Here is an 11,400-nt window from a genome sequence, read left to right as displayed (position 1 = left end):
CTACAGAAGTTTTAACTGCTACAATGAACTCTTTGAAACAAACTTATTCCTATCCAACAGTTGTCAAGTACATTCTCACAATGCTTTTGAGATGCTTGTTGACGTATTTTCAGTATGAACCAGAATCAGGATGTTTCTGGTTTGGCACAGATCATGAGCACTATTGGTGAAATCTGTCAAATGATCAGCTCTTGAGATATTAAAATTCTCATCATACAAACAAGTAGTGCTACTGAAACCAGGCAACTCCTACTTTGTGTTGGTTTTGGCTGGTACATTGGAACCAGTCTCACCCTATTCATCATTTACACCGAGAAGTTCAGAGTTGCGCTCAGCAGTCACGCTGGTTGCTTACTGAGATCAAAATGTTGATTTCTCTGAGGTTTGCCCAATACCAATAACTGCATATGGAGGATAAGTAGCAAGAGATTTTGTAATATGCTCACCCTGGTTTGGAGACTATTTCCCGTAAAACCCGTACTGCATCATCATTGCTCATGTTCTCAAAATTGACATCATTCACCTGAAACGTTGTAAAAAGTAGAGGTCAGGCTTTGCAACTGGAAAGTTAGACATTTTAATTACTTGTTTCCAAATTTATTTGCCTTGTCACTGATTCCATTTCTTCGAGAAGCTGCAGAAATACTGTTTCTCAGAGCACATCAACTACCCATCAGAGTTCACAAAGAATTATAGATTTAAGTGAGGATAGTCTTTGTGACACATTTCTGAGTGTACGAATGAATTCTGTTAACTAAGTCCACGGATCTGGTGGGATGACTGAGCTGAGCCACCAAGGTACAAGCCAGCAGCACGTATTTTTGGACACAGACCAACCTGCAGAAGCATGTCTCCTGGTTCAATTCGGCCATCTGCTGCCACAGCCCCTCCTTTCATAATAGAGCCAATGTATATGCCACCATCACCCCGGTCATTGCTCTGTCCTACAATGCTGATTCCCAGGAAGTTATACTTTTCTATACAGATAGAAAGTGGAGGGTGGGGGGGGAAAAAAGCAAACAAAGTGATTGGAATGACAGAGAAGAGCTAACACCAGGCTACTTCAGTTTTGAAAAAATGAATTCTCTCAACACATCAGCTGGCCCATGTTGGTCTTACAATTATCTCAGGTTACCCCATGGGCCTACATCTGCCTGGCACGTTTAGGGAAAGGCAGCAGGGAAACGCTGCTAAAGACATTATTTTTTCATACAGGACACTGAAAAGTTACATTCAAAAAATCAGAAAGAGAAACAACATTGAAAAGACATGTCTACACCTAGAAATTAGGCACCCGATCAGCATTAGGCAATGTTTCTTCCACACGTTAAGGTTGCAGGAAGAATTTGGTGCTACTGAAAGGTGCTGAACTGGTAGCCCTGCACATTTTTATCAAACAATGAAATGCATGAGCAGCAGAAATGCAAACCTCCAATGCCCTTCTACTCCTGCTCCTAACAATCTCTGACCCCCGATAATTCCTAGAAATAAGAGCAGAACTCCGTATCCTGGAGTTCCAGCTCCTTCCATGGGCTTCTCAGGAAGAATACTGATCCGGCTCTGCAAATGGCTCAGACCTATCCAGAACTGGACTGGGAATCCAGGCACAGTCAACAGAGTAGTGACTCTCAGCTGCCATTCCCTTTAGTTCAATTGGCATCCTTTCAAATCAAGGAACTTTCCACTGGCTCCAAAAGCTACTACACCGTAACAACATACATCTGTATCACTTGAAATTCATCAAAAAAACATTGCTTATCCTCTTACCCATGTTAAGTGTGACAGTGATGATATTTAGGGACATGGTAGAATCAGTGATGCTGCTGAACGAAGACGACTGCAAAATACAACAGAAAATTCTCAAGGTTTGAAATGGCTCAGAATAAGACAATAAAAATAACTACTGAAGATTAATTCATCAGGAACCGATTAATAGGTTTCCGTTTGGAAGGCATCAAGAAACCATAGTGGCCGCCTCAAAATTATTCTTCATTTAGAATCTGTAAGGAAAAAAAAATCTGAACACAATCTGCACTTTCTCCGAAGATTTGTGTACAAAACATACAGAGCAAGTTCCTGTATTGAGGTTTCTCAACTGAACTTGACATTGAAGCACTTCTGCTTCCTGACTGCATGACTGACAGGCAGACATTTAGATACTAAAGTGCCCAGCATAGTGTCAATTATTATTGCAACTACAGTTCCTCCCTAAAGAGAGGAGTGAACAACACATGATCCTTCAGGAAGTGAGAAGACAGACACTCCCCCCGCTCCAAAACTAAATACAAATGTGCTTATCAAATACCTTCTAAAACATTACTCCAGTTCTTGTGATAAAATGTACGCATACTCATTCTTTAATCTGTTAAGACTGATATTTAAAGGAGAACGGACCAGTTACTTCAAGAAGTGTGTCATTTGGACCATCCTCATTCTGCTACCATAGGACTAGCACAGAAAAGGGCAAGAGAAAAGATTTGCCATTTCCTATAAACGTCGATTTCTCCTTTCAGCAGAATGCAAGTCAGCAATTTATACATCAGATGTCTACCACCACAGACACCCCTTGCCCACATCAGCCAGTAGCATAACGGAGGTTCTCCTGCAGACCCTGGTCTTGAAAGAGACAACAAGAAATGCGATCACTTAATAGTAAAAGGAGAAAGGGAGAGGAGACAAAGAGTCTTGACTCTAGTGCTGCAGAACTTCAAATGTTAGAGATTTAGTCCAGGGTAGATTGGAGCCAAAGGGAGCCGTTCCAGTGAATTCAACAGGGCACAGACCTGTTTTGGATCCCTTCCTAATTCACATGCTACGCTTAAAAAAACCCACGGTTCACCTCCTCGGAAAATTATGATGCCAACCTTACCCTGTCAATCTGCCGCATCCTTTGTTTCCTCCTCCTGCGTTTATGCTTCCGTATGAGCCGGGATGAAGTACTTTGCTCAGTGGAGCTACTCAACCTAAGGGAAATTGAGAGCAAATGTCAACTCTGTAAAGCTGAGCCATTTGCATTTCTCTGTACCCTGCCAAAAAAAGGCTGATTCCTACCAATGCAGGAGAGATTAAATCATACAGACACCATCATCTAGCTTACAACGTATTGCTCTGCCTGTTGCTGAATTGCTGCTCTGTCCCAGCAGGTGCTGTACCTTAGCCTCTGCCTAGGAGCACAGAGAAGATACCAGCTAAACTACAGCATGGATTAGAGAGTATCATTTACTAGCTTGCTTTCTTTTGGAAGCAAGACTGAGTACAACCGACATCTCAACAGGTATATATCCCCCTGATTTAACCACCCATAGGTCAGAGGTAGCCATCTTCCACTACTTTAAAGGTGGTCCTGACTCCAGGCCCATCAAAGAAAAATGCACACTATAAGAACAACTGTACATTAAACAATGACTTTCATCTCTGCTCTGAGAGAACAACAGACAACCTGGAGAATTTCTTCATATTAATTTTTGTGAGTCTTGTCATGGTGGCGGTGTTTTCTTCTGCTGCTATCTACCCTGTTAACAGGAACTTAATGCTGGGGTTTGAATTCACTGAAATAAAGTAGCAACTGATAATAGCTACTACCAAACAGTGACAGAGGAATAGTGAATAGGAATTACCTTTACATATTCTGTTAGTTTTATTTTGTCGTGGGTTTTTTTCCAGACTCTTCAAACTTGTGAACCTAAATGTGCCACATTCTACATTTAAATCCTTAAGATCCCCTTAAGAGTTAAGAATGTTAATCATTCTCATTTTACAAATAGTGGACTGAGACACAGAAAGACATAAATGGATCTGCTCAAATTAATTTCAGAAGCCTGGAACAAAGTTTAGATTTCAGAGATACCAGTGTAACACCACAGAGACATCTCTCCTCTATTTATTATGTTAAGAATGGCAAAAAAAGACAACGTAACGCTCCATCATTAACCAAGATTAAAAAAAAATCCAACCTTATACAATACAAATAATTGAACTGGCACTGTCACAAAGAAAACAGCGCCAGTCTTTTTCCTTGTCTTCAAAGTTCTAGCCACACACAGGAATGTGAGAATACCTCAAGCAAAACTTGATACCAGCAACTTCAAAAAGGAACTTGCTGTCATGAGATTACAACCCACCACACTGGGAAACCCATCTTGCATAACGAAGGTGTGTTTTAGTCAAGCATACTGAGCTGAATATTATAGATGATGGAACTGCTCAGAGGGTGTGAATCTCTTGACATTCTCTTTGAGTTCACAAAACTATTTCAGGCATGTTAACCTCACACACTCCTTTTTTCCCATCCCAGCAGGGCAAATTAATTTAAAGAGCCAAGAGGTGGTACTTTCAAAAGAGATCAAAAATTTGATAATTCTCGATCTGTGGAAACAGCTCACAGCACCTGGTTTTCTGAGGCTTTACCTTTTCAACAGGAAAAATAAAGAGGTCTCTCAGATGCAGGGCTCTCAAAATTGGACTTGTTCAACATTCACCACTCTCCTTGAAAGTACTGGCAAAGATTGACACAAAAACCTCCTCTTACATTTTACTGCCAATATTCTCCCTCTTCCTATTTCCTCTCCGATTTCATTCTCTTCCTCTTCTCTCCCAGAACGTCTCATTAGTAGGATTCAGCTAAAGCTTTCCAGCACACAGCAGTTTAGGAGAATCTGAAGACAGGCAAGGCATGTTGTTCACGTCACAGTGAACCTGCCTGCTCTTTGAGAAGGGCAGCAAAAAGAAAAGAGGCAAAAGACTGGGGGAGTTTTTCTGCATAAACACAAGTCAAGCAACAAGATACCTTCAAAGGCTACGAGAGAGATGTGAGTGCCCTTCTTCCACTGATTAGAGTATGAATTCAGCGCTCCAATCTGCAAACAAACCCTCTGCTCACAGGCTCTATTCCCTGCTGCAGACAGAAGACGTGGGTGTGAAAGCCCTGCTCTTTTGCATGACGAGGCAAGACTTTTCACTAGTTTTGGAGACAGCTGAGTAAAAAGCAATTTTAAGTTAGCAATGTTCATAGAGCAGAGAAAGAAAATGGAGATAAAAACTATACTGAAAGCCACACGCAGGAGACCACAATGGGAATTCACCCAGTAGCAAAGTTCTTCCTCCACTTTCCAGAGAATGGGCATTTTATCCGGAGAGCAAGTTACGGAAATAAGGGATAGGAATTGTAGAGTTTCAGCAGACAGTTCACTGAATTTCTTTGTCTCAAGCAGCCTTGGCAGTAATGTGGTGCTATTTCATGGCACTTTACACCCTAAGAAGTAAGCAACATAAAAGTATCTTCCAATGATGTTAGTATACTTCCTCTGTCGGTATTTTTCCCCGATCACAGACAGCACATAAGATCTGCTGACTGCCAAGGTTGACTGGCTATGCCAATTTCTTCCTCCTGCACTAGTGTGCATCAATATGGTGGTGTTCAGAAAAACAAAGGACAATTATTTCCAGCTTTTAGTCTGATTTTCTAAAATAGGACTGGACAAAAATACCTTTTGCCAGCACTGCCAGCTAGAAAACAGAATTGGTCTCTGACTCTGAGTCCTTAGAAGGGATGTTTTAATGTACCATCAACTACAGGACATAAAAATACTTTCATTACTATCTTTAGAGAGATATATCAGGGACGAGTTCAAAAAGATGGACTGAAAAAAACAGAGACCAGAAGTTTAGACTCCTCTGTAAGCAGTGAACATTTTTTATTTTTCTTTTAAATTAAATCAGCAAAAACAGAGTTTATTGGCAAATCTCTGAACTTCTGTTACCAAATGATAATATGTGAGAAGTGAAGTTCTTCTTTCCGCAGTATTTTTTTCATTCTGCTCAGCATTAGACTGGAAGAATGGAAATCAGTTCCTTAGAAAAGCCACAGTTCAGGTTTAGTTCAAGAGGACAGGGAATATTTCAGAGAAGTAACTACTTGAGCTAAAATAGCCTCTCACATTAGTTGCACAAAATTGATGATCAGAAGGCACTGCAGAAACATTTTTGTGTGCTTGTACATCGGCTTCTATGCAGATAAACATTAGAAAATGTTACTTGTTACACTGGAGAAACGGTAAAAAAATAAAGCTTGCTCAACTCAGCTTTTTCATCCTTTCCTGGGGGAAGCTGGACAATGACTTAAGTTGCCTTAATAAGCCGATGTGTCAGTAGAAGGCAAGACAGTTTGTTTCAGCAAGATTCCCACACTGTGTGAAAGCATATTTGTAAACATCAGGTTTCACAGCCTCTGCAATCTCTTACAAAGGAGTCAAGCCTCTATCTATTTTCATGTAGCTATGGTACACTTCATCGTTTCTTCTTCATAATTTCTTTTAAATCCATAACCTTAATGCATCCTTGCTGATTCATTCATAAACACTGCATATCTCATATTCTAGGAATACCTGGATGCTAAATAGCAGCTCAAACCTATTCTAATGAGGAGTAATATTTTGATCTCTGAAATATCCCCAGAAATGAGTAGAAGTTATTATTACAATTTGATGAGCAAACCAAGATGGTATATTTGAGCTTTTGGGTCAAATAAATTGCAAAGATGAAAAACAAATCTGGAATCATAACTATCAATTTCGTGCACTAGCAACCGGCCAAAACCCTGACTGAACTTCGAACAGAAAGGCTAATAAATCTGACAGAATAGCTTTTTAAAAAGAATAATAATAATAATATGTCCTATCTACATTCCCCAAAGGAAGGAAAAAAAGGTAACAATTTGCTAAAGAAAGCTTATCCATATAGTTTAAACAGAACAAATGTTAATTTCTTAAATGAGAAATAAATGTAATCAATTTTTTTTGCAGTGAATTATTTTAGTTACATTGAACTAAGAATACTAATCACAAGTTGCTGACAATAATCCTACAGCTACAGATGTCATATCTGCTAGACCTTTATTTGCTTGACAGAAGACAGAAATAAGACTCTTACTGTAAAGTTCACCATGAGCCTCCTACTCTGTACTCAAAATACCACCTACTACCTACCAATAACACTAACATTCACTTATATCCTACGTTGAAAGCAAAGGAAACAAATTATTGCACTCACACTACTTGAAAGGTTCTGTACTGTCCTGTAACATCTGTGAACAGATTAATTCACTGAAACAAAATTATTTTTTCTCTCTAACTAAATGCAACAGAACTTCCTTGGACCAGAAATTAATCAACATTGCTGCACTGCTCTAAGTTTAAAATAAAATAAACCAATGTCAAACACACACTGTTAGAAAAGCATCCTCAACCTTACAACCTCTTCACTTCCAAGACAGTAACATCCTTTACATCCGATTTCGTCTCTCAGTAACCTCCTCCATGTACAATCTCCTTTACAAGGCAGGTTCTAACACCAGAGTTCATCAGTTGTTATTAAACAAACTTACCCCCTTCAACCTCTTTTTCTCCAGGCCGCTGTCTCCAGCAGATCTGGAGCATGCCTGATTTTCTATTTGGCTGTATTTGCCTCTAAAGAAAACTTCTCCCTGCCAGCACAATCTCTCATCTGCTCAGAGAACATCATCACCGTAACACAACAGCATACCTTGGAGCATTCCATTTAGTTGTTCTTCCTGACTAGCTGGCCTGGCAGCTACTCTGTGTGCCAAAAGCTTCTGCCCTAGCCTAGAAAGGAAAAGGCCTGCGCAGCAGCTTCAAAGAGTCTCTTTCTTCTCAGGTCAGATGCAGGAAGCTATACTTATTAATATAGAAAGATTTAGCTGGGTCTAGTATAATGTGCTTCAGTGGCCACCCTGACTGTGCTAATCCTGCTCTACTGCATATCTTGCTGCCATGGAAATGATTAATTTATTTACATGAAACAAAATCAGCTGCAGGGTTGTTGTTGTTTTTGCGGGCTTGATTTTTTAGGGAGGGAACGAGGGTTAGAAGCCCTAAAGGCTCTAGGAAGGCTTAGAGTGCATTCAGGTTAACTACCGATCTTGCCAACCCTTTATGCACATGAATATCCAGGTGAAGTACAAAGCATCCAAAAGGCTAATTTTCTGTATCTTCAGGTGTTGGCAACTTCACTGTAACTGTAAAATAAGTTCTTGAAACTAATTCAGGACCAGATCTTAAATGTTCCTTTAGTTACTCTGTCAACCCCTTTGGAACATAGAGCCTTTAAACAGAATTTGAAGGAACTGCTGTTCTTCAACCGGCTTTTAAGCTATGACTAACTGTAAGACTAAATAGATCCACTGAGTTCAATAAGCTAATAATCTGTTTGTAAACACAGCAGAAGTTTAAATATCTCCAGGACTAGTTGTTCTTTGCTGTTTCCATTCTACCTAGAATTTATGAATATCACATTGCACCTTATTTGTTTTAGCTCCAGATCTCTATGAACCACCAGAGATCTGTAATCTTGTTCTTCAACAATTGACAGAAATCTATAATGGGATTTCATAGCTGATTTGGATAAACAACAGCTCTAGAGACAGCGTTCAAAGAATGCTGTCACTGCAGCCAGGAAAGGGAAGAATATTAGTTTTGATTGATTTTACATCTTTAAAAATAGGTATTTTGAATCCGAGAAATGTATCGGCTTATAAACCTTCTATGGAACAACAAAAATATCTTTAGAGATTAACAAGGATGTCTTGAAATGGAGAGCTTTTTTGCAAAAAAGCAAGGAATAATTCACATTCTCTCTGTCTGCACAAAAAGAAAAAAATAATTAAGAAGTCATAAATATATGGCATCGCAGCCTGCCTTTGCATTAACTTTGATGAATTCCTATGCTGCCCATAGACTATGTAATTACATAGGAATTCCTTTACAATTGAGCTTTAGTGACATGCAAACTCATTAGGAATCTATGCTGGAGGTATTTTGTTACAATATTCACACCATTACTTTATTTATAAGTAGACAGTTGTACATTGCTTTGATCTTAAAATGTGATCATTCTTGGTATTGAAAGGAAAGAACAGGAACAGAATTTTTCTCTTAATTGGAACAGTGGCTATAGGCAGCTTGGATAGCGACCCCAATAACTTAGCTTGCTTCTCACAGCAGTGATTATATACAACATGATGTTACTGACGAATTATCACTGCTGAAATCACACATACTGTGCTGAAAAACCAATATGTGACTTGCAAAAAAAAAAAAAAAAAAAAAAAAGAAAAATAAAAAAAAAAAAAAAAAAGGAGGTGGAGGGAAGAGAAGATACAAATCTTCTCACCTCGCCAGTCAGCATGTTTCAGGAAAGCCCAGAAATACAGTCAAGTGGCCGGGAAACAGATGCAAACAGTATTTAACAGCTCAATCACTATGCCAGTGTCCTACCTGCTTGTGTTGTCATCATCATCAGAGTCAATGAAACTGCTGGATTCCAGCTCACTACTCATCATGGTAGAAGAGCTGTCATAACCAGGAGGGTGCTCACGGTGTCTGTCCAGTTTTGGATGGCCATTGATCCGAGGGACTGTAAAAACAAAATAAACGGAGCATTACTAGGAAAAGAGGAAGAGCAAGGAAGAAGTGGCACGGTGAGTAGCACGACTTTCACACTGACAGCTGCAGACAACTCTGCAGGAGGATTCTTATGCTGAAATCAAGCTCTTTGCAGAACCTGATTTCATTCAATAGCTGGAAAGCCTACTTCCCTGGCTGGCTCGTCTGCTCACCTACCTTTTTCCTAACTTCTTCATTTGTCTATGGCTCAGTTCATGGGCAAGCCATAAACAGATGCAGGCAGAAGTAGCAGGCATGAACAAGTACCTGAACATCAATTGGAATGGCCATGAGAAGTTGGTGTTAATAGGAAGGTACACGTGAGGATCTTGGAAAAGCGGCAGATAACACAATTTGAGCGTGGTATGGATAGGCTTAGCAGCACAGAAAATGTTAAACAACATTGCTTGATAAATTCTATTAATATCTCGCCCATAAGACCACCTTTCCCTCAACTTTCCTGTGCTACGTGTTCCTGTTCCCATATCCACACGACCTTGTCTTGGCAGTACAGCTATATCAAAGTCATGCTGTCTTGACCATTCCACATGCATAAAATGCTTCAGAACAATTTCTTACTAATCCCTAGCTGTGCAAATGTTGTCAGACACATAAACATTCCTGTAGATAATCCCCTCCGTAAGAATGCCATTTACTTGAAGGCAGCAGTGATTCATCTTTTTCTGAAGACATTTTACGCATTTTCCTCTGCAAAGCAAACTCCTCTGCATGCTTCCTTTCAGGGACCTCTCATTAGGAGACCCATAATCTGTAAGTGCTCTATTTTGCCAGGAATGTTCCTTTCCCTGAAACAAGAAAGGCTCAGTTTGATAAGGCACCTGGTCAAGAAATAAACATAATAGGCTTCAAAGACAGACTGATATTTTAAAACACACTCTCCAAACTCACAGCTCCCTCCCAGGTTCAAGGGATCTGCTCTTCAATTGCAGAATAGAAAACCTTCGTAGAGGAGGAATGTCTGCAGTAGGAATTATACACGATGCTGTCCAACTGTATACATTGAAAGTTAATTGACAGTTCTTGCTAACTATTAAAGTAACATGGTTTGAAAAACCAAGAACCACCCTAAATACCTGGCTGTGAAGTCCACCGTGGCTAGCCTTCATTCCTCTGTTTCAAATTGCTCAGCAGTGAAATAAAAAAATATTATCAGTTTTCTTCCCTGTGCCTAATTATTTACATCCATAAAGGGTTTTATGAGGTTGAGTAAAAGGTAACAGCCATATATAAGATCTCATCTCAGTTTTTCATACATATACCTAAACCATTCATTTCAGCAAAACTAAATAATTGAAGCATAAGGCTGCAATAAATTCTCCTGCTATGTCACTTCAATATCCCGTTTCATCATCCAGCTTCTAGGTATACAAAATGGCTCTCAAAACACCTAAGCTGGCTACCCAAGAAGACCAAATCTTCTTTCAAGTCACAGAGTAAAAACAAAGCTCCTTCCCTCCTGCAATAGCACAGAGCTTTGGTTTGAAGAGAAGCTGAACAGTACCAACCCTTCATCACCCTTCTCAGAACTGGTATTTGTTTTTCACCCTGCCATATCCTGAAGGGCAGTTGAGATGATACCATTTATTCAAGTCTTGAATCCTTTTCTGAAACGAGCACATACTAGTAACAATGAGTCAGGGACTGACTGCTGTCCTCTAGGAACTGCCTCAAAGGCTGTGTGGTGTTAAAAAACCCGAAGCTTATGAGGTTTCAGCTTCAGGCTCTGCCTCCAGAGCTCCTTACTCCCAGCATTTCCATCTCTCACTCCCCCATGTGTAAAATGGAGACAGAACAGCATCTGTCAGAGCTTTTTACACCGCACATTCTACAGTATAGAAATCCTCCCATAATCTGGTCATCACAACTACCATAATATGCTCCCAGTATTGGGTGGTAACACTAGATCTCACTGAAAAACTAA

The 11,400-nt window shown here is 39.8% G+C and overlaps 1 protein-coding gene across 1 annotated transcript in view; it reads right to left on the bottom strand.

The window, feature by feature from the left end:
- The window catches only part of DVL1 (dishevelled segment polarity protein 1), a gene marked incomplete at its 3' end in the record, with an annotated part of 23,341 nt that extends 13,920 nt beyond the window's left edge, over nucleotides 1-9,421 (bottom strand). The window contains exons 1-5 of the mRNA XM_009708084.1: nucleotides 9,291-9,421; nucleotides 2,870-2,963; nucleotides 1,768-1,837; nucleotides 838-977; nucleotides 447-523 (exon numbers count right to left, since the gene is read on the bottom strand). Coding sequence (XP_009706386.1) covers nucleotides 447-523; nucleotides 838-977; nucleotides 1,768-1,837; nucleotides 2,870-2,963; nucleotides 9,291-9,355 — 446 coding nt within the window. The remainder of the gene's footprint in view (nucleotides 1-446; nucleotides 524-837; nucleotides 978-1,767; nucleotides 1,838-2,869; nucleotides 2,964-9,290) is intronic.
- Between the last annotated feature and the right edge of the window lie 1,979 nt (nucleotides 9,422-11,400).

The sequence above is a fragment of the Cariama cristata genome, unplaced genomic scaffold (assembly GCF_000690535.1).
Source record: "Cariama cristata isolate BGI_N322 unplaced genomic scaffold, ASM69053v1 scaffold33490, whole genome shotgun sequence".
NCBI classification, from domain to species: domain Eukaryota; kingdom Metazoa; phylum Chordata; class Aves; order Cariamiformes; family Cariamidae; genus Cariama; species Cariama cristata.
Note: the sequence above shows the minus strand (reverse complement) of the source record. Positions and strands in the feature narration are given on the sequence as shown.